Source organism: Mauremys reevesii, linkage group 14, assembly GCF_016161935.1.
Source record: "Mauremys reevesii isolate NIE-2019 linkage group 14, ASM1616193v1, whole genome shotgun sequence".
NCBI lineage: Eukaryota > Metazoa > Chordata > Testudines > Geoemydidae > Mauremys > Mauremys reevesii.
In genome coordinates, this window is record NC_052636.1 from 16106502 (window position 1) to 16125761 (window position 19260).

Below are 19260 nucleotides of genomic sequence, written 5' to 3' on the forward strand. Positions count from 1 at the left end.
CTCGGCTACACACCCCGGGGGCAGTTCTGCAGATTGAGATGGGGCTTCGGTGCCGTTCCAACACCGCAGCCGGGGGCAGGGCCTCAGTGGCCCAGACAGACCCCGGGGGGGGGGGGGGGGGTGACGCTCGGAGAGCAGGGCCCCGACCTGAGCAAGCACCAGGTCAGCTCAGAGCCGGCTCGTTCGTCACCACAGGTGAGTGGGAGACGATCTTCCCCCCCTCCCGCCCCTCGGCTCGCCGGCTGCCTGTGACCAGCACAGCTACAGCCAGCAGCACGGTGAATGCAAGGGCCCCCCTCCCCTCCCAGAGCCGGGGAGAACCCAGGAGTGCTGGCTCCCAGGCCCCCTGCTCTAACCCAGCAGCCCCCACTCCCCTCCCAGAGCCGGGGAGAGAACCCAGGCGTCCTGGCCCCCAGCCCCCCACTCGCCCCCCAGTGCCGGGGAGAGAACCCAGGCGTCCTGGCCCCCAGCCATTTCTCTGGCATGAGCTCGGCGCAGGCGTACACGCTAATGCCGGGTGTGGGCTGGGGGATACTCTGGGTACCTGGACCTAAGGCCCCCGCCCCCCTTTTCCAAAGTGAGCCGAGTGGCGCAGCTGGGGGAGGCAGGGCCCCCCCAGCAAAGCACTGGGGGGGGGGGTTGGTGTGTAGGCCCTGCTCCCTGTGAGCCCTTGCGGGGGGCCAGGCCAGCCGCCCCACGCTGCGCCCTCGTGCCCCATAGCCGGGGGGGGGGGGCAGTGAGCAGGCGCCGGCGTCTCTCCAGCAGGCGTTTATTGGGGGGGGGCAGAAGAAGAGCCCCCGCATGCGGCACCCCCGGCCCTGCCGGTCGGGGGGGGGGCAGTGAGCAGGCGCCGGCGCTCCAGCAGGCGTTTATTGGGGTCAGAAGAAGAGCCCCGCATGCGGCGCCCCAGGCCCTGCCGGTCGGGGCAGTGAGCAGGCGCCGGCGTCTCTCAGCAGGCGTTTATTGGGGTCAGAAGAAGAGCCCCGCATGCGGCGCCCCAGGCCCTGCCGGTCGGGGGGGGGGGGCAGTGAGCAGGCGCCGGCGTCTCTCCAGCAGGCGTTTTTTGGGGGGGGGGGGTCAGAAGAAGAGCCCCCGCATGCGGCGCCCCAGGCCCTGCCGGTCGTACAGGATGTTGAACTTGTTGACGAACTGGTTCATGGTGTTGCAGGTTTTGGTGATGGTGCCCAGGTAGGCCATGAGCCCCACGTCGTTGCATTGCTGGGGAAGGGGTTAGTGACACGCGGCTGCCCCGCCCCTCGGCCCCCCCAGCCCTGGGGAGAGGCCTTCCTGCCACCCCCCCGCCCCAGCCCAGACACCCAGCTCCCCACCCGCCCCCAGCCCAGCCAGCCCCCTGGACCCCGCCCGCCCCCACCCCAGACACCCAGCGCCCTGCCCACCCCCAGCCCAGCCAGCCCCCCAGACCCTGCCCGCCCCCAGATCCCCACCCGTCCCCAGGCCAGACAGACACCCCCCGCCCCAGCCCAGCCAGCCCCCTGGACCCTGCCCGCCCCCAGCCCAGACACTCAGCTCCCCACCCGCCCCCAGCCCAGCCAGCCCCCGGACCCTGCCCGCCCCAGATCCCCACCCGTCCCCAGCCCAGACACCCCTGAACCCCGCCTGCCCCAAGCCAGACACCCCAGCCAGCCCCCGGACCCCGCCCGCCCCACCCCAGACACCCCAGCCCCAGACAGCCCCCGGACCCCGCCCGCCCCACCCCAGACACCCAGCTCCCGCCCACCCCAGCCCAGACACTCAGCTCCCAGCGCAGACACCCCCGAACCCTCCAGCCCCACCCCAGACACCCCAGCCCAGCCAGCCCCCCAGCCCGCCCCTCACGTCGTAGAAGTCCGTCTTGAACTTGTTGGTGCTGAGGACGGGCAGGCAGTGGCACAGGGCGTAGGCTTCGCGCAGGATCTCGTGGTTGAAGGGCACCTCGCCTGGGGGGGGCAGGGAGAGACAGTTAAGGGGGCAGCACCCTGGACCCTGCCCCACCTGTGGGGAGACGGGGGACAGCCCAGGCCGGGCCCACCAGGGCCGGGGGATCAGCGTCAGAGCTGGCGGGGCTGATGAACTGAAGGGGAGGGGTCGAGGGGCACAGGCCAGGCCTGGCACAGCAGGGCCGGGGGGATCAGCGTCAGGCCTGGGGTGGGGGTTGGCGAACTGAAGGGGGTCGAGGGGCACGGGCCAGGCCTGGCACAGCAGGGCCGGGGGGATCAGCGTCAGGGCTGGGGGCTGGCGAACTGAAGGGGGTCGAGGGCACAGGCCAGGCCTGCCACAGCAGGGCCGGGGATCAGTGTCAGGGCTGGGGGGGGGGGGCGCACAGGCCAGGCCTGGCACACCCGGGCCCGGGGATCAGTGTCAGGGCTGGGGGGGGGGTTGGGGACACAGGCCAGGCCTGGCACAGCAGGGCCAGGGATCAGCATCACTGGGGGGGGGCTGATGAACTGAAGGGGGGGGGTCGAGGGGCACGGGCCAGGCCTGGCACAGCAGGGCCGGGGGTTCAGCGTCACTGGGGGGGGGGTCGAGGGGCACAGGCCAGGCCTGGCACAGCAGGGCCGGGGGTTCAGCGTCACTGGGGGGGGGGTCGAGGGGCACAGGCCAGGCCCTCACCCGCCTCCGAGGCCTTGACGTACTCCAGGATGAGCCTGACCCGACTGTGCAGCATCTTGATGGCGCTGTGCTGGGCGATCAGGTGCTCGGCCACTGCGGGCGAGAGGGCGGGGTCAGGTGGCTCCGCCCCCCGGAGACAAGCCCCTGGGGGTCCCCCCTGCAGCATCCCCCCACACTCGTCCCTGGGGCCCCCTGCCCATGGAGTCCCCTGTCCCCAGCATCCCCCCCCAGCATTCCCCACCCACGCACCTGGGTCCCCACACCCCAGCATCCCCACCCCCAGCTTTCCCCACACACGCACCCCTGGGGTCCCCCCCCGCGCTCACCCGTGGAGTTCTCCCCGCTGCCGGTCGCCGTCATTCGGGCCACGTGGTCGACCCCGATGCGCTCCGCCTCCTCCGTGGCCAGCGTGTAGGTCAGCTCCGCAAACAGCATGGTGGCCTGGGGGCGAGGGGGGGTCAGGGGGGCCTGGGCCAGCACCAGCCCCTCCCCCCGGGGAAAACGCGCAGCGCGGGGGGCCGGGGGCAGGACTTACCTCTCCATTGATGATGTCGATCACGGACTCAAAGACACTGACGGGCAGCTGGGCAGAGAGAGCGAGAAACATCCCGATAGCGCCGCCGACAGCCACCGCGCCCCACAGCCGGGGGTGGACAGGCTGGGACGCAGCCCCTCTGGGATGGGGCGGGGCGCCAGGCTGGTTATATGGGGACCCCTCGCCCAACGCGGAGACGCAGCTGCTGCTGGGGCAGAGCTCTGGGCCGGGTTTACGGGGACCCCTTGCCCGGCGCGGAGATGTGACCCCTCTGGGGCGGGGCGCTGGGGCGGCTTTATGGGGACCCCTCCCCTGGCACGGAGACGCGGCCCCTCTGGGGTGGGGCGCCAGGCTGGTTATATGGGGACCCCTCGCCCGACGCGGAGACGCAGCTGCTGCTGGGGCAGAGCTCTGGGCCGGGTTTACGGGGACCCCTGGCCTGGGGCGGGGCTCTGGGCTGGGATTATGGGGACCCCTGGCCTGGGGCGGGGCGCTGGGCTGGGATTATGGGGACCTGGCGCTGGGACGCAGCCCCTCGGGGGTGGAGCACGGGGTCTGTTCAGACCGGGACCCCTCACCCGGCGCCGGGAGGAGGGCGCGGGGGCTACTGAGCGGCGGTTTGAGACAGGAAGTGAAGGGCAGTTCCATACGCAGCCAAAGCTGCCGGGGCAGGGAGGACGGACGCCCTCGAGCCTTCCCCCCATCCGGGCCCCAGGCAGCCCCCTCTGGATGCGGCTGTTGGGGGGGGGCGGGGGGTACTCACGTCCGTGTGCTTGGTCATGGGGTTCAGCTTCAGGAAGAGGGGGCTCTCGATGATCTCGCACACCTGGGCTCGGGGAAAGGCGACCGTCAGCCTGGTGCCCGCTCGGCTGCCCCCCGCCCCACCCCACACACTCCAGGGTCCCTCCCCTGCCACGGGATTTGGAAATGGCAGCTCCCACTAGTGCCTAGTGGGGGGTGGAGGTAGCTGGGACCCAGGACTCCTGGGTTCTCTCCCCGGCTCTGAGAGAGGAGTGGGGGCTGGTGGGTTAGAGCAGGGGGGGCTGGGAGCCAGGACTCCTGGGTTCTCTCCCCAGGTCTGGGAGGGGAGTGGGGGCTGGTGGGTTAGAGCAGGGGGGCTGGGAGCCAGGACTCCTGGGTTCTCTCCCCGGCTCTGGGAGGGGAGTGGGGGCTGGTGGGTTAGAGCAGGGGGGGCTGGGAGCCAGGACTCCTGGGTTCTCTCCCCGGCTCTGGGAGGGCAGTGGCGGCTGGTGGGTTAGAGCAGGGGGGGCTGGGAGCCAGGACTCCTGGGTTCTCTCCCCGGCTCTGGGAGGGGAGTGGGGGCTGGTGGGTCAGAGCAGGGGGGGCTGGGAGCCAGGACTCCTGGGTTCTCTCCCCAGCTCTGGGAGGGGAGTGGGGGCTGACCTGTTTATGGACGTGGATGTCAGACTGGTCCGGGGGGCCCCCCGTCGTGTACCAGCCCAGGAACTCCATATCCTTGAAGACCTGTTTGACTGGGTGGTGGGGACAGAGAGGAGCACGGTTAGTGGGGGGGGCAGATCCCAGCCCCCACCAGCTCCCCCAAGTCATGGCTCCACAGACGGTCAGGCCAGCAGGGCCCATTTGATCCTGCGCCGGCCAGGGACTCTCGCCCAGTTCCCCCACGGCGTGTTCGGCTGGATGCGCCTGGACTGGAACCATCCCCCCCCGCCCCGGGAGGGCTGAAGGGTGACTCACCCCCTGGTCGGGGAGCTGCGCCCCCTTTCTAACCTGCGCTGCTCCGGGTTTAGCGTCCACCGGCCCTTGTTCTTCTCATGCTCAGAGCCCAGGACCCTCTCCCCACCCACGGAGGCGCTTCCGTCCCGTCACCGAATCACCCCGGCTGCTGGCTGGCACCGAACGCCGGCCGGCCGGGGGGGTAAGCGTCTCCCCGGTCGCCGAAGCAGCCCCATCCTGCCCCGCGTGTAGGGGTAAAATCCCCTCCCTGCTCCTGCTCCCCACGCCCTGGTTACCCGCCGGCCCCCTGCCACAGCACCGCACTGGGGGCTCGTCGATGGAGCCCCCCCATTCCGAACCCACCGGCCGTGCTCGGGCAGTGCCCGCGGGCGCGAGAGCCCCCCCGCACTCACACTGCTCCTCCTTGGTGTAGTAGTACTCCTTGTCGATGACGACGTTCTCCTCCACCGCGTGCGCCAGCAGCTCGAAGGAGTTCATCACCTCGATGTTCCGGCCCTCCTGCCGCCCGATCAGCGCCCCGATCACTGGCAGCCACGGGGCAGGGGCGTTACGGGGGGCAGGAAGCATGGGCCCGGCCCCCCCCAACCCGGCCTGCCTGGCCGCTCGGTCCCCACAGCCGTAGATACGGGAACCCGCTGCTCTACGGGCGGGACCCTCCCTCCCTGGCTGGCTCGGTGGGTGCAGGGGGGAGACACGACTCCTAATGCAGCCTTCGCGGCAGAAGCCCCCACAGCCCCCGCCAGCCTGGCAGGGCCAGAGGCCTAGGGGGAAGGTGGGCGCCGACTCTCAAGAGGGGACGTGAAGGGAACAGGGGGACGGGTCAGCAGGGACGGGACCCAGCCAGGTGATGGGAACGGGGGACACTGCTGGGCCCTGGGCGAGCAGCTGCCGGGACCGGGGTGTGGGTGCTGGGAGGCCTGGCCTGCATGCGGGGGCCCTGGGCTGGCGGTTACTGGAGCAGGGGGGCGCCAGGAGGCCTCGTCTGCGCCCAGGTACCCTGAGCTGGAGGCGGCCGGAGCAGGGGGGCCCCTGGGCTGGTGGCTGCTGGAGCAGGGGGCGGGGGTGGCCCTGGGCTGGTGGCTGCTAGAGGAGTGGGGCGCTGGGGCCGGTGGCTGCCGGAGCAGGGGGGCCCCCGGGTCCGGCGGCTGCCGGAGCAGGGGGGCGCCAGAAGGCCTGGCCTGCAGGGGGGTCCCTGGGATGGCGGCTGCTGGAGCAGGGGGGTCCCTGGGCTGGCGGCTGCTGGAGGAGTGGGCGCTGGGGCCGGTGGCTGCCGGGCAGGGGCCCCGGGTCGGCGGCTGCGGGCAGGGGCGCCAGAAGGCCTGGCCTGCAGGGGGGTCCCTGGGATGGCGGCTGCTGGAGCAGGGGGGTCCCTGGGCTGGCGGCTGCTGGAGGAGTGGGGCGCTGGGGCCGGTGGCTGCCGGAGCAGGGGGGCCCCGGGGCCAGCGGCGGCCGGAGCAGAGGGGGTGGCGGGGGGCCTGGCCTGCAGGGGGGTCCCTGGGCTGGCGGCTGCTGGAGGAGTGGGGGGCCCTGGGGCCGGCGGCGGCGGGCAGGGGCCCCAGGGCCGGCCCCCCGGGCGAGGGAGGGCCCCGGCGGGTACCTTGCACGGGGCGCCCCTCCTGCGAGCGCATGCGGATCCAGTGGTCGGAGATGTTGAGGATCACCAGCGGGTGCAGGGCCACCGAGACGCTGCCCGTCACGCCCGACGCCATGACGGTGGGGAGCACTGCGGGGGGAGACCCGGTCAGCGGGGAGACCCAGTCAGCGGGGGCGAGGCAGCCATTGTGAGACCCCTGGGGACCCTGCGGGGAGGCGTGGGGCGGGTCCAGGGGAAGGGGGTGGGGCCCACGAGAGGGGCACAGCCCCACAGGGAGGGGCGTGGCCTGTGGGGGGGGCTGAGGAGAGGGAGCCTCTGAGAGGGCGGGGCTCCTAGGAGTGGGGCGTGGCCCGAGGGGAGGCGGGGTCTACAAAGAGGGGCTCCAGGGGGCGTGGCCAGAGAGTGACGGGGCGGGGTCACCGCGTGCGTCTGTAACTGGGGCCGTGGCCCGAGGGGAGGGGGCGGGGTCAGCGCGTGCGGCGGGTCCCGAGGGGGCGTGGCCCGAGGGGAGGGCGGGGGCAGCGCGTGCGGCGGGGCCCGCGGGGGCGGGGCCCGAGGGGCGGGGGCGGGGTCAGCGCGTGCGGCTGTGACTGGGGGCGGGGCCAGAGAGTGACGGGGCGGGGTCACCGCGGGCGGGTGTAACTGGGGCCGTGGCCCGAGGGGAGGGGGCGGGGTCAGCGCGTGCGGCGGGTCCCGAGGGGGCGTGGCCGAAGGGGCGGGGTCTGCGCGGGGGGCTGTGCCTGGGGGCGGGGCCCGAGGGGAGGAGGCGGGGTCAGCGCGTGCGGCGGGTCCCGAGGGGCGTGGCCCGAGGGAGGGGCGGGGTCAGCGCGTGCGGCTGTAACGGGGGCGGGGCCCACAGGGAACGGGCGGGGTCTCGCTGCCCCTCCAGCTCCGCCCTGTCCCCACGCGCCCGCCCGGCGGGGCCGGTACCTGCCGCGTCCACCTCCATCCCGCCGGCCCCGGAGCCCCCGTTGCTCCCCGCCGCAGAGCAGGAGGCACCGGCCGCCGCCGCTGCCGCCGCCATCTTGACGCGGTGTGTCCTGCCCCGGCCGCCGTAGCCAGCTATCTGCGCCTGCGCACCACCGCGGCCGCTTTGGGAAGCCCCGCCCCCTCCGCGACGCTCCCGGGTGCATGCGCGGTAGGAGGGCGGGAGACCGGCGGCCTCCGGAGCATGCGCATATGCAAAGGCTCCGCGGCGCGTGCGCAACATAGGCGAGGGCGGGTTCCTTCCCCCCTGCTTTACCACAGGAGACTGCGCGGCGGGCCCGCGCATGCGCAGAGGAACCTGGTGCTTCCGCCTGGACTCCTCGGTTTCCGCGGCGGCGGCGGCGGCGGCTGCTGCCCCCCCCAGGCCCCGCCCCTGGGACCCCCGCCCCCTCGGGGCCTCCCCGTGACCTCCCCGTGGCCCCGAGGCCCCCCACCACGCCCCCTTGCGGGACCCCCAAACCGCCCCCTGGCCCCATCACCCCGCCCCTGAACCCCCAGGACCCCGCTCAACCCCAGCCCCCGAGACTGTCTGCACCCCAGACACCCCACAGACACAGACACCCTGTGTGTGTCCCCCACAGACACCCCACACCCTGTCAGCCCCACAGAGATACCCTGTCACAGACACCCCCACACACACAGACACCGTCTCACACACCGTGTCTCACACAGACACCCTGTCTCACACCCACACACACAGACACCCCCACACCCTGTCACACACACAGACACCCCAATACCCTGTCACACCCACACAGACACACACACAGACACCCCCACACCCTGTCACACACACACACACATAGACACCCCCACACCCTGTCACACACACAGACACCCCCATACCCTGTCACACCCACACAGACACACACACAGACACCCCCACACCCTGTCACACACACACCCTATCACACACACACACACACCCACACACACAGAGACACCCTGTCACAGACACCCCCACACCTGTCACACACCCTGTCACCCCCCACACACACAGACACCCTGTCACCCCCCCCACAGAGAGACCCTGTCACAGACACCACCACACCTGTCACCCCCCCCACACACAGACACAGACACCCTGTCACCCCCCCACAGAGATACCCTGTCACAGACACCCCCCCACACAGACACCCTCTCACACACCGTGTCTCACACACACACCCTGTCACACACACACACACAGACACCCACACACCCTGTCACACACACCCTGTCACCCCCACACACAGACACCCTGTCACCCCCACAGAGACCCTCTCACACACCGTGTCTCACACAGACACCCTGTCACACCCACACACACAGACACCCCCACACAGAGAGACCCTGTCACAGACACCCCCACACCTGTCACACACCCTGTCAGCCCCCCACAGAGAGACCCTCTCACACACCGTGTCTCACACAGACACCCTGTCACACCCACACACACAGACACCCCCACACAGAGAGACCCTGTCACAGACACCCCCACACCTGTCACACACCCTGTCAGCCCCCCACAGAGAGACCCTCTCACACACCGTGTCTCACACAGACACCCTGTCACACACACACACACACAGACACCCCCACACCCTGTCACACACATACAGACACCGCCACAGCCTGTCACACACACCCTGTCACACCTACACCCACATAGACACCCCCACACCCTGTCACACACATACAGACACCCCCACACCCTGTCACACACACAGACACCCCCACACCCTGTCACACCCACACAGACACACACACAGACACCCCCACACCCTGTCACACACACACAGACACCCACACACACTGTCACACACACACACCCCCACACACAGAGAGACCCTGTCACAGACACCCCCATACCCTGTCACACACACCCTGTCACCCCCCACACACACAGACACCCTGTCACCCCCCCACAGAGATACCCTGTCACAGACACCACCACACCTGTCACCCCCCCACACACAGACACAGACACCCTGTCACCCCCACAGAGATACCCTGTCACAGACACCCCCCCACACAGACACCCTCTCACACACCGTGTCTCACACAGACACCCTGTCACACACACACACAGACACCCCCACACCTGTCACACACACCCTGTCACACACAGACACCCCCACACACTGTCTCACACACACACCCTATCACACACACACACACACCCCACACAGAGAGACCCTGTCACAGACACCCCCACACCTGTCACAAACCCTGTCAGCCCCCCACAGAGAGACCCTCTCACACACCGTGTCTCACACAGACACCCTGTCACACCCACACACACACACCCCCACACACAGAGAGACCCTGTCACAGACACCCCCACACCTGTCTCACACCCTGTCACCCCCCCACAGAGAGACCCTCTCACACACCGTGTCTCACACAGACACCCTGTCACACCCACACACACAGACACCCCCATACCCTGTCACACACACCCTGTCACCCCCCCCACACACAGACACCCCACACCCTGTCACCCCCCACACAGACACCGTCTCACACACCGTGTCTCACACAGACACCCTGTCACACACACACACACACACAGACACCCCCACACCTGTCACACACACCCTGTCACCCCCACACACAGACACCCTGTCACCCCCCCCAGAGATCCCCTGTCCTCCACCCCCCCATCCAGACACCCTGTTCCCCCCCCACAGATCCCCTGTCTGTCTCTCTCTCTCTCACACACACACACACCCTGTCGCCCCCCGTGTGTTAAGGAGGTGGAGGAGCCTGACCCCCGGGAGGGGCTGTCGCACTGAAGGGGATTCCCCCACGGACCACGCGGGGCCAAGAGCGGACACGACCTGTGAGTCCGTGACACTCTGTCACCTCCACACCCACACAGACCCACACCCCGTCACACCCACAGACCCACACCCCGTCACACCCACACCAACACCCCATCACACCCACACAAACACTATCCCCCACACACCCTGACAACCACACACCACGTCACAGACACCCCCCCATGTCACACCGTCAGACCCCCCCCAACCATGTATGACGAAGTCGGGTTTTATTCATCTTATGTTGCACGTGAGTCTTACTGTCCTATAGTAATACTGTGTGTGCCTCAGTTTCCCTGTGTGCTGCCCCAATACTTCAGGGGTGGGAATTGGGGGGGGTGATTTTGCTGAGGCCCTGGGGCAGGTGAGGCTGTTTGCACCTGTGTAACCTGAGACCCAGGACGGGAGGTGTGACCAGGTGACACCTTTGGCCTGGGAAGTGAGACACAGAGAAGGAGGAGGAGCATGAGGGGGCGGCTGGAGGCTGGCAGTCTGCTTGGGGGGACTGGAAGATGGGGCGTCCAGGGCGCCTCATCACGGAGACACACACGCCACACACACAGCCGCACCCCCCCCCCCCGCCCCAGACACGTGCACACGTATGTCCCAGACATGCCCGGCCACACACCCCGTCCCAGACACACCTGCATGCACACCGCACTCTGGCACACCCCCATCAGAGACACACACAGGTGCCCCCCCCCACCCATGGCCCCGCCCCCATTCCAACCCCTTCCCCAAAGGGCCTGCCCCAACTCTGCCCCCTCCTCACGTTCAGTGCCACTTCCTCATACCACCCGGCCTCCTAGAGCATCACATCACGTTCACACCCGCCCCCTCACGTGGACAACCACCCCACAATCACATACCACATTCGCACCCCCCCACCACAATGTCACACCCACAGCAGCAGGAAGCTGGGCGCCGATGCATTTTGCAAACAATCCGGTTACTTAATAATGGGAATTTCCCAGCCCTGGGGCTGTGTTTCCCGTCAGCCTCCCCCCGGGGTGGAGGGGGACAGGACGGGGTTTCCCGGCCCCCTGGCCCGGCCTGCGGGGAAATCAGCCAAAAATGCTTTGTGCCAAATTGGGGGAGAGGTGGAAAAGCCACCCAATCGCAGGTTGGGTGTGTCAGGCTGAGTGGGGGGGGGGGCAGGCGTGGGTGTTGGTGCAAGTGTGTAAGGCCTGCAGGTGGGTGTGAATGAAGGCGTATGGGGTGTGCATGAGTGAGGGTGTGCAGGAACAAAGGATGGGAATGTGTTGATCTGCAGGGTGTGTGTGTGTACCTTTGTGTGTTTGTGTTTGTTATGGTGCGAGGGTGTCTGTTTACACGGCTGTGAGTGTGTGTGCAGTGCATCAGTGTGCATTTGTGTCTGTGACTCGTGTGTGTAGGTGAGTGAGCGTTCGGGGTGTGTGTGTGTGGGGCAGGGGGTGCCAGTGCCTGTGCACAGGGACCAGTAACCCCCCGCAGGTGGCAGACAGCGGCCGGGCCGTACGTACCGTGTAACGCCCGTCGGTTGACGCTTTCACCCCAAAGGGAGAGGAGCCGCCAGCTCCAGGGACAGACCTGGTGCCCCTCGGCCATGGGGCCAGCAGCCTCGCCCCGGACGCAGGGACGTCCCAAGCGATGCCTTGCTGGGACCCCCGGCAGCCCCCCGGGGCTGGTCTTATCAGGGATCAGCCCCCACCCCGCCACGGCAAGTCGTCTGCCCAGGGTTAGGGTGTTCTCCCCTCCCCCTGGGGAATCTCCTCCCTGGCCCGGGGGCGGGATTAGGATGTTCTCACTCCCCCCCCAGCCTCCTCCCTGGCTTGGGGGGGACGGGACAGGGCAGTTGGAGCAGCCCAGCCCAGTCTGAGCCGGGACTCTCCCCAGAGAAGCGGCAGGATCCTGGTTCCCATGGACGGGGTGAGTCAAAGCCGGTCGGGGGGCCTGGCTGGGACTGGGGGGGCAGGGGGTCCCTGGGTCTAGGACAGCTGGGAGAAGGGAGGGATGCCCGGGGCTGGGCTTCACTGGGAGGGGAAGGGGAGGGCAGGTCCCACCCAGGTGCTGAGCGGCTGCGTGGGGAGTTTGGGGGAGACAGGGCAGAGGGAGGCACCATGGTGGAGAAGGGGGTTGGGGTTCCCCCATCCAGCTACGGGAACAAAGGGTTGTGGGATGCAGTGAGGGAAGGAGAGGGGCCCTGGGGGCAGGTTACCTCAGACCTGACACCTGGGGGGAGTTTCTCCCCCCATCGCCTGCCTCCTGACCCCCGGGGTGTCCTGTCCCGGGGCTCAATCTCTGACCTTGGGCAGCTCATTTCACCCATCAGCCAGTGGAACTACCTGCCACTGGGTATCGGGGCTGAGCAGGGTTCAGAACAGGGTGTGGGGGTGTTACGTGGAGAATGGACATCCAGAGGTATCCCAGGAGACCCCACTCCCCTCCCAGAGCCGGGGAGAGAACCCAGGAGTCCTGGCTCCCAGCCCCCCCTGATCTGACCTACCAGCCCCCATTCCCCTCCCAGGGCCGGGGAGAGAACCCAGGAGTCCTGGCTCCCAGCCCCCCCTGCTCTAACCACCAGCCCCTGCTCCCCTCCCAGCGCCAGGGAGAGAACCCAGGAGTCCTGGCTCCCAGCCCCCACTGCTCTGACCTACCAGTTCCCATTCCCCTCCCAGGGCCGGGGAGAGAACCCAGGAGTCCTGGCTCCCAGCCCCCCTGCGCTGACCCACCACCCCCTGCTCCCCACCCCGAGCCAGGGAGAGAACCCAGGAGTCCTGGCTCCCAACCCCCCACTCTAACCACCAGCCCCTGCTCCCCTCCCAGAGCCAGGGAGAGAACCCAGGAGTCCTGGCTCCCAGCCCCCCCTGCTCTGACCCACCAGCCCCCACTCCCCTCCCAGGGCCGGGGGGAGAACCCAGGAGTCCTGTGGGCAGCCGGGTGATGGGGGTTTGGAGCAGGCAGAGGGAATTCTCTGCCGGCTGGTGCCCGTCGCAGCCTGGCTCTGCCCCCGGGTCCCCGCTGCCCCCCCCGCACAGCAGCAGCCCCGCCTGTGTGCGCAGCAGGGTGCACATCCCGTTAAGCAGCATTTGGGTTGCGACACTGTCCTCGCTGCCACCCCCCCGCCCACACGCCCCTGGCATTCCTGGCATCCTCCCTCCCAGCCTCCTCGGGGAAACCCCTGGGCAGCCCGGCAGGGTCCCCAGCCCCCTGCCTGCATGGGGGGAGCCCAGTTCTTGGGCGCTAAAGGGGCCCCCAGGGACACAGCCCCCTCCCCCCCCCGGGACCCTTCTCTGGGACAGAAACGAGAGAGATTCCTGGGCCCCAGCCCAGCTGTAAGCCACAAAACCAGCTGCAGTGTGAATCTAGCGGGGCTGCGGGTTGGGAGTGAGGGGCACCGGGGGCGGGGCAGGGCTGGGCTGGGCTGGCAGGGGCTGCGGGTCAGGAGTGGGGATGCCAGCCGAGCCGGGGGGGCAGGGGCTGCAGGTCAGGAGTGAGGGGCCCTGGCCGAGCTGGGGGGGGCCATGGCCGGGCTGGGAGGCTGCGAGTTGGGAGTGGGGGCGCTGGTCGACATGGGGGGACTGCGGGTCGGGAGTGAGGGGCACCAGCCAAGCTAGGGGCCATGGCCGGGCTGGGGGCTGTGAGTCGGGAGTGGGGCTGCGAGTCAGGAGTGGGGCGCCGGCCGGGCTGGGGGCTGTGGGTCGGGAGTGAGGGCACCAGCCAAGCTGGGGGCATGGCCGGGCTGGGGGCTGCGAGTCGGGAGTGGGGCGCCGGCCGGGCTGGGGGGCTGCGAGTTGGGAGTCAGGGGCACTGACCGAGCTGGGGGGGGCCATGGCCGGGCTGGGGGGTGGTGAGTTGGGAGTGGGGGCGCTGGCCGGGCTGGGGGGCTGTGGGTTGGGAGTGAGGGGCACCAGCCAAGCTGGGGGGCGGGCATGGCCGGGCTGGGGGCTGCGAGTCGGGAGTGGGGCGCTGGCCGGGCTGGGGGCTGCGGGTCAGGAGTGGGGGCTGCGAGTCGGGAGTGGGGCGCCGGCCGGGCTGGGGGGCTGCGAGTTGGGAGTCAGGGGCACTGGCCGAGCGGGGGGGGGCCATGGCTGGGCTGGGGGGTGGCGAGTCGGGAGTGGGGGAGCCGGCCGAGCTCTGCGTGGGTTTTAACCTCCTCCCCTCTCCCCCCCCCCCAGCCTGGCTGGACCGCGCCCCCCAACGCCTCGGCGCCGCCCCCCAACGAGACGGGCTGCGGGGAACAGGCCGACTTCCAGTACGTGCTGTTCCCCGTGGTTTACAGCCTGGTCTTCGTGCTGGGCCTGGCCGGGAACGGGTCCGTGCTCTGGTATTTCTTGCGCACCCGGACGGCCACCGCCCCGGCCAACGTCTTCCTGGCCAACCTGGCGGCCCTCGACCTGCTCTTCGTGCTGACGCTGCCCTTCCGGGCCAGCTACCACGCCCTGCGCAACGACTGGCCCTTCGGCGAGGCCACGTGCAAGCTCACCGGCTCCCTCTTCTACGCCAACCTGTACGGCAGCTCCCTCTTCCTCAGCGGCATCTGCCTGGAGCGCTACGTGGCCGTGGTACACCCGCTGCGCTCGCTGCGCCTGCGCCGGCCTCTCTACCGCGTGGCCGCCTGCCTGGCCGTCTGGGCCCTGCTGGCCGCCGCCGGCCTGTACCTGGCGCTGCGCGGGCCCCTGACGCGCCCCTTCCCCGACGGGCGCCTGGCCTGCCTGGAGAACTTCTCCAGCGACTCCTGGCGGGGCCGCATCTCGGGCGTCAGCCTCTTCGCCGCCGCCGTCGGCTTCCTGCTGCCGCTGACGGTCATCGGCGTCTGCTACCCGCTCATCGCCCGTCGCCTGCTGGACACGCCCGGGATGGCGCCCGGCTCGCGGGCCGCCCGGCGCAAGGCGCTGCGCACCGTGCTGGTGGTGCTGGGCGTCTTCCTGATCTGCTTCGCCCCCTACCACCTCACCCAGGTGGTGCACACCCTGGGCCGCGTCGGGGCGCTGCAGGGGGGCTGCCGGCTCCTCCGCGGCACCTACGCCACCCGGCGCGTCACCATGGCCCTGACCAGCCTCAACGCCTGCCTGGACCCGCTGGTCTATTACTGCGCGGCCGAGCGCTTCGCCTGGAGCCCGCCCTGCCGCGCCGGGTGCTGCACGGGCCGGCCGGCCTCCTCCGGGGACGCCCAGGGCTTGGGGTTGCGGGCGCTGGACAATGGGGCCTCCCGGGGGGCCCAGGCCGAGACAGGCACCTCGTCCCACGACAAGGCCTGAAGGGGAGACACTAATGGACCCCCCCCCGCCCCCCGCTTGCTGCACCGTGGACTCCGGGGCCCTCGGAGCCGGGCTGCTGCGTTCTCAGCTGCTGGACAAGGGAGGGATGGTGAACAGTGTTACTGGGGTGTGTACGTCCGTGTAGCATTACGTGTGCGCAGTCGTGTGGGCGTGTGTGTGAGCGCGCGGCCGTGCCAAAGGCCGAGGGGTCAGCGTGTGCGTGTGTGTGAGCGCATGTGCGTGCCAAAGGCCGAGGGGTCAGCGTGTGCGTGTGTGTGAGCGTGCGGGCGTGCCAAAGGCCGAGGGGTCAGCATGTGCGTGTGTGTGAGCGCGCGGCCGTGCCAAAGGCCGAGGGGTCAGCGTGTGTGTGTGTGTGAGCGTGCGGCCGTGCCAAAGGCCGAGGGGTCGGCGTGTGCGTGTGTGTGAGCGTGCGGCCGTGCCAAAGGCCGAGGGGTCAGCGTGTGTGTGTGTGTGAGCGTGCGGCCGTGCCAAAGGCCGAGGGGTCGGCGTGTGCGTGTGTGGGAGCGTGCGGCCGTGACATAGGCCGAGGGGTCGGCGTGTGTGTGTGTGGCGTGCGGCCGTGCCAAAGGCGAGGGGTCGGCGTGTGTGTGTGCCCGCGGCGTGCCAAAGGCCGAGGGGTCAGCGTGTGTGTGTGTGTGAGCGTGCGGGCGTGCCAAAGGCCGAGGGGTCAGCGTGTGTGTGTGTGTGAGCGTGCGGCCGTGCCAAAGGCCGAGGGGTCAGCGTGTGCGTGTGTGTGAGCGCGGCCGTGCCGAAGGCCGAGGGGTCAGCGGGTGAGTGTGTGTGAGCGCGGCCGTGCCAAAGGCCGAGGGGTCAGCGTGTGCGTGTGTGTGAGCGTGCGGGCGTGCCAAAGGCCGAGGGGTCAGCGTGTGCGTGTGTGTGAGCGTGCGGCCGTGCCAAAGGCCGAGGGGTCAGCGTGTGTGTGTGTGTGAGCGCGCGGCCGTGCCAAAGGCCGAGGGGTCAGCGTGTGTGTGTGGCTGAGCACGCGGCCGTGCCAAAGGCCGAGGGGTCAGCGTGTGGGTGTGTGTGAGCGCGCGGCCGTGCCAAAGGCCGAGGGGTCGGCGTGTGTGTGTGTGTGTGAGCGCGCGGCCGTGCAAAAGGCTGAGGGGTCGGCGAGAGCGTGTGTTTGAGAGTGCGGCCGTGCCAAAGGCCGAGGGGTCGGCGTGTGCGTGTGTGTGAGCGCGGCCGTGCCAAAGGCCGAGGGGTCGGCGTGTGGGTGTGTGTGAGCGCGGCCGTGCCAAAGGCTGAGGGGTCGGCGTGTGTGTGTGTGTGAGCGTGCGGGCGTGCCAAAGGCCGAGGGGTCGGCGTGTGCGTGTGTGTGAGCGTGCGGCCGTGCCAAAGGCCGAGGGGTCGGCGTGTGCGTGTGTGTGAGCGCACGGCCGTGCCAAAGGCCAAGGGGTCGGCGTGTGCGTGTGTGTGAGCGTGCGGCCGTGCCAAAGGCCGAGGGGTCGGCGTGTGCGTGTGTGTGAGCGCGCGGCCGTGCCAAAGGCCGAGGGGTCAGCGTGTGCGTGTGTGTGAGCGCGCGGCCGTGCCAAAGGCCGAGGGGTCGGCGTGTGCGTGTGTGTGAGCGCGGCCGTGCCAAAGGCCGAGGGGTCAGCGTGTGTGTGTGTGTGAGCGCGCGGCCGTGCCAAAGGCCGAGGGGTCAGCGTGTGTGTGTGTGTGAGCGCGCGGCCGTGCCAAAGGCCGAGGGGTCGGCGTGTGTGTGTGTGTGAGCGTGCGGGCGTGCCAAAGGCCGAGGGGTCAGCGTGTGTGTGTGTGTGAGCGCATGGGCGTGCCAAAGGCCGAGGGGTCAGCGTGTGCGTGTGTGTGAGCACGCGGCTGTGCCAAAGGCCGAGGGGTCGGCGTGTGCGTGTGTGTGAGCGTGCGGGCGTGCCAAAGGCCGAGGGGTCAGCGTGTGTGTGTGTGTGAGCGCGGCCGTGCCAAAGGCCGAGGGGTCGGCGTGTGCGTGTGTGTGAGCGCATGTGTGTGCCAAAGGCTGAGGGGTCAGCGTGTGTGTGTGTGTGAGCGCATGGGCGTGCCAAAGGCCGAGGGGTCAGCGTGTGCGTGTGTGTGAGCGCGCGGCTGTGCCAAAGGCCGAGGGGTCTGCGTGTGGGTGTGTGTGAGCGTGCGGGCGTGCCAAAGGCGAGGTCGGCGTGTGCATGTGTGTGAGCGGCGGCGTGCCAAAGGCCGAGGTCAGCGTGTGTGTGTGTGTGGCGTGCGGCGTGCCAAGGCGAGTCGGCGTGTGCGTGTGTGTGGCGTCGTGCCAAAGGCCGAGGTCAGCGTGTGTGTGTGTGGCGTGCGGCGTGCAAAGGCGAGGTCGGCGTGTGTGTGTGTGTGGCGCGCGGCGTGCCAAAGGCCGAGGTCAGCGTGTGCGTGTGTGCGCGTGTGTGCCAAAGGCCGAGGGTCAGCGTGTGTGTGTGAGCGTGCGGGCGTGCCAAAGGCCGAGGGGTCAGCGTGTGCGTGTGAGCGCATGTGTGTGCCAAAGGCCGAGGGGTCAGCGTGTGCGTGTGTGTGAGCGTGCGGCCGTGCCAAAGGCCAAGGGGTCAGCGTGTGCGTGTGTGTGAGCACGTGGCCGTGCCAAAGGCCGAGGGGTCAGCGTGTGCGTGTGTGTGGCGTGCGGGTGTGCCAAAGGCCGAGGTCAGCGTGTGTGTGTGTGAGCGCGGCGTGCAAAGGCCGAGGGTCGGCGTGTGTGTGTGTCTGAGCGGCGTGCCAAAGGCGAGGGGTCAGCGTGTGTGTGTGAGCGCGCGGCGTGCAAAGGCCGAGGTCAGCGTGTGTGTGTGGCGCCGCGGCGTGCAAAGGCCGAGGGGTCGGCGTGTGTGTGTGTGTGAGCGCGCGGCGTGCCAAAGGCGAGGTCAGCGTGTGCGTGTGTGTGGCGTCGCGGGCGTGCCAAAGGCCGAGGGGTCAGCGTGTGCGTGTGTGTGAGCGTGCGGCCGTGCCAAAGGCCAAGGGGTCAGCGTGTGCGTGTGTGTGAGCGGCCGTGCCAAAGGCCGAGGGGTCAGCGTGTGTGTGTGTGTGTGAGCGTGGGGAGCGTGCCAAAGGCCGAGGGGTCAGCGTGTGTGTGTGTGTGAGCGTGCGGGCGTGCCAAAGGCCGAGGGTCAGCGTGTGTGTGTGTGAGCGCATGTGTGAGCCAAAGGCCGAGGTATCAGCGTGTGTGTGTGTGTGAGCGTGCGGCCGTGCCAAAGGCCGAGGGGTCAGCGTGTGCGTGTGTGTGAGCGTGCGGCCGTGCCAAAGGCCGAGGGGTCGGCGTGTGCGTGTGTGTGAGCGCATGTGTGTGCCAAAGGCCGAGGGGTCGGTGTGTGTGTGTGTGTGAGCGTGCGGCCGTGCCAAAGGCCAAGGGGTCGGCGTGTGCGTGTGTGTGAGCGTGCGGCCGTGCCAAAGGCCGAGGGGTCGGCGTGTGTGTGTGTGTGAGCGTGCGGGCGTGCCAAAGGCCGAGGGGTCGGCGTGTGTGTGTGTGTGAGCGCACGGCCGTGCCAAAGGCCGAGGGGTCAGCGTGTGTGTGTGTGTGAGCGTGCGGCCGTGCCAAAGGCCGAGGGGTCGGCGTGTGCGTGTGTGTGAGCGCATGTGTGTGCCAAAGGCCGAGGGGTTGGTGTGTGTGTGTGTGTGTGAGTGCACGGCTGTGCCGAAGGCCGAGGGGTCAGTGTGTGCGTGTGTGTGAGCTCACGGGTGTGCCAAAGGCCGAAGGGTCAGCGTGTGCGTGTGTGTGAGCTCACGGGTGTGCCAAAGGCCGAAGGGTCAGCGTCTCTCCCTTGTTCACGCTGCCGTTTGTCAGGACCA

At 69.4% G+C, this 19260-nt stretch overlaps 2 protein-coding genes across 5 annotated transcripts; one reads left to right on the forward strand and one right to left on the reverse strand.

The window, feature by feature from the left end:
* Positions 1–754: 754 nt before the first annotated feature.
* Positions 755–11886, reverse strand: COPS6 (COP9 signalosome subunit 6). Of its 4 annotated transcripts, none has more exons than XM_039499767.1 (12): positions 11752–11886; positions 6459–6584; positions 5254–5385; positions 4550–4638; positions 3909–3971; positions 3146–3193; positions 2937–3051; positions 2611–2703; positions 1837–1937; positions 1079–1218; positions 970–1023; positions 755–836 (listed from the first exon to the last, which is right to left on the reverse strand). In XM_039499767.1, the coding sequence occupies exons 1-12, from the start codon at positions 11834–11836 to the stop codon at positions 770–772; spliced, it is 1113 nt and encodes a 370-aa protein (XP_039355701.1). In that variant the 5' UTR covers positions 11837–11886; the 3' UTR covers positions 755–769. The 4 variants fall into 4 exon arrangements, with proteins under 4 accessions (XP_039355701.1, XP_039355698.1, XP_039355699.1 ...); XM_039499764.1 differs by lacking the exon at positions 11752–11886 and adding an exon at positions 7386–7526; XM_039499765.1 differs by lacking the exons at positions 755–836; positions 970–1023; positions 11752–11886 and adding exons at positions 894–926; positions 7386–7526 and having other exon boundaries at positions 1071–1218.
* Positions 11887–12078: 192 nt separating this feature from the next.
* On the forward strand, positions 12079–16018 carry LOC120381622 (lysophosphatidic acid receptor 6-like). Its single transcript, XM_039499778.1, has 2 exons — positions 12079–12157; positions 14407–16018. The coding sequence occupies exons 1-2, from the start codon at positions 12149–12151 to the stop codon at positions 15487–15489; spliced, it is 1092 nt and encodes a 363-aa protein (XP_039355712.1). The 5' UTR covers positions 12079–12148; the 3' UTR covers positions 15490–16018.
* The last annotated feature ends 3242 nt before the right edge of the window (positions 16019–19260 follow it).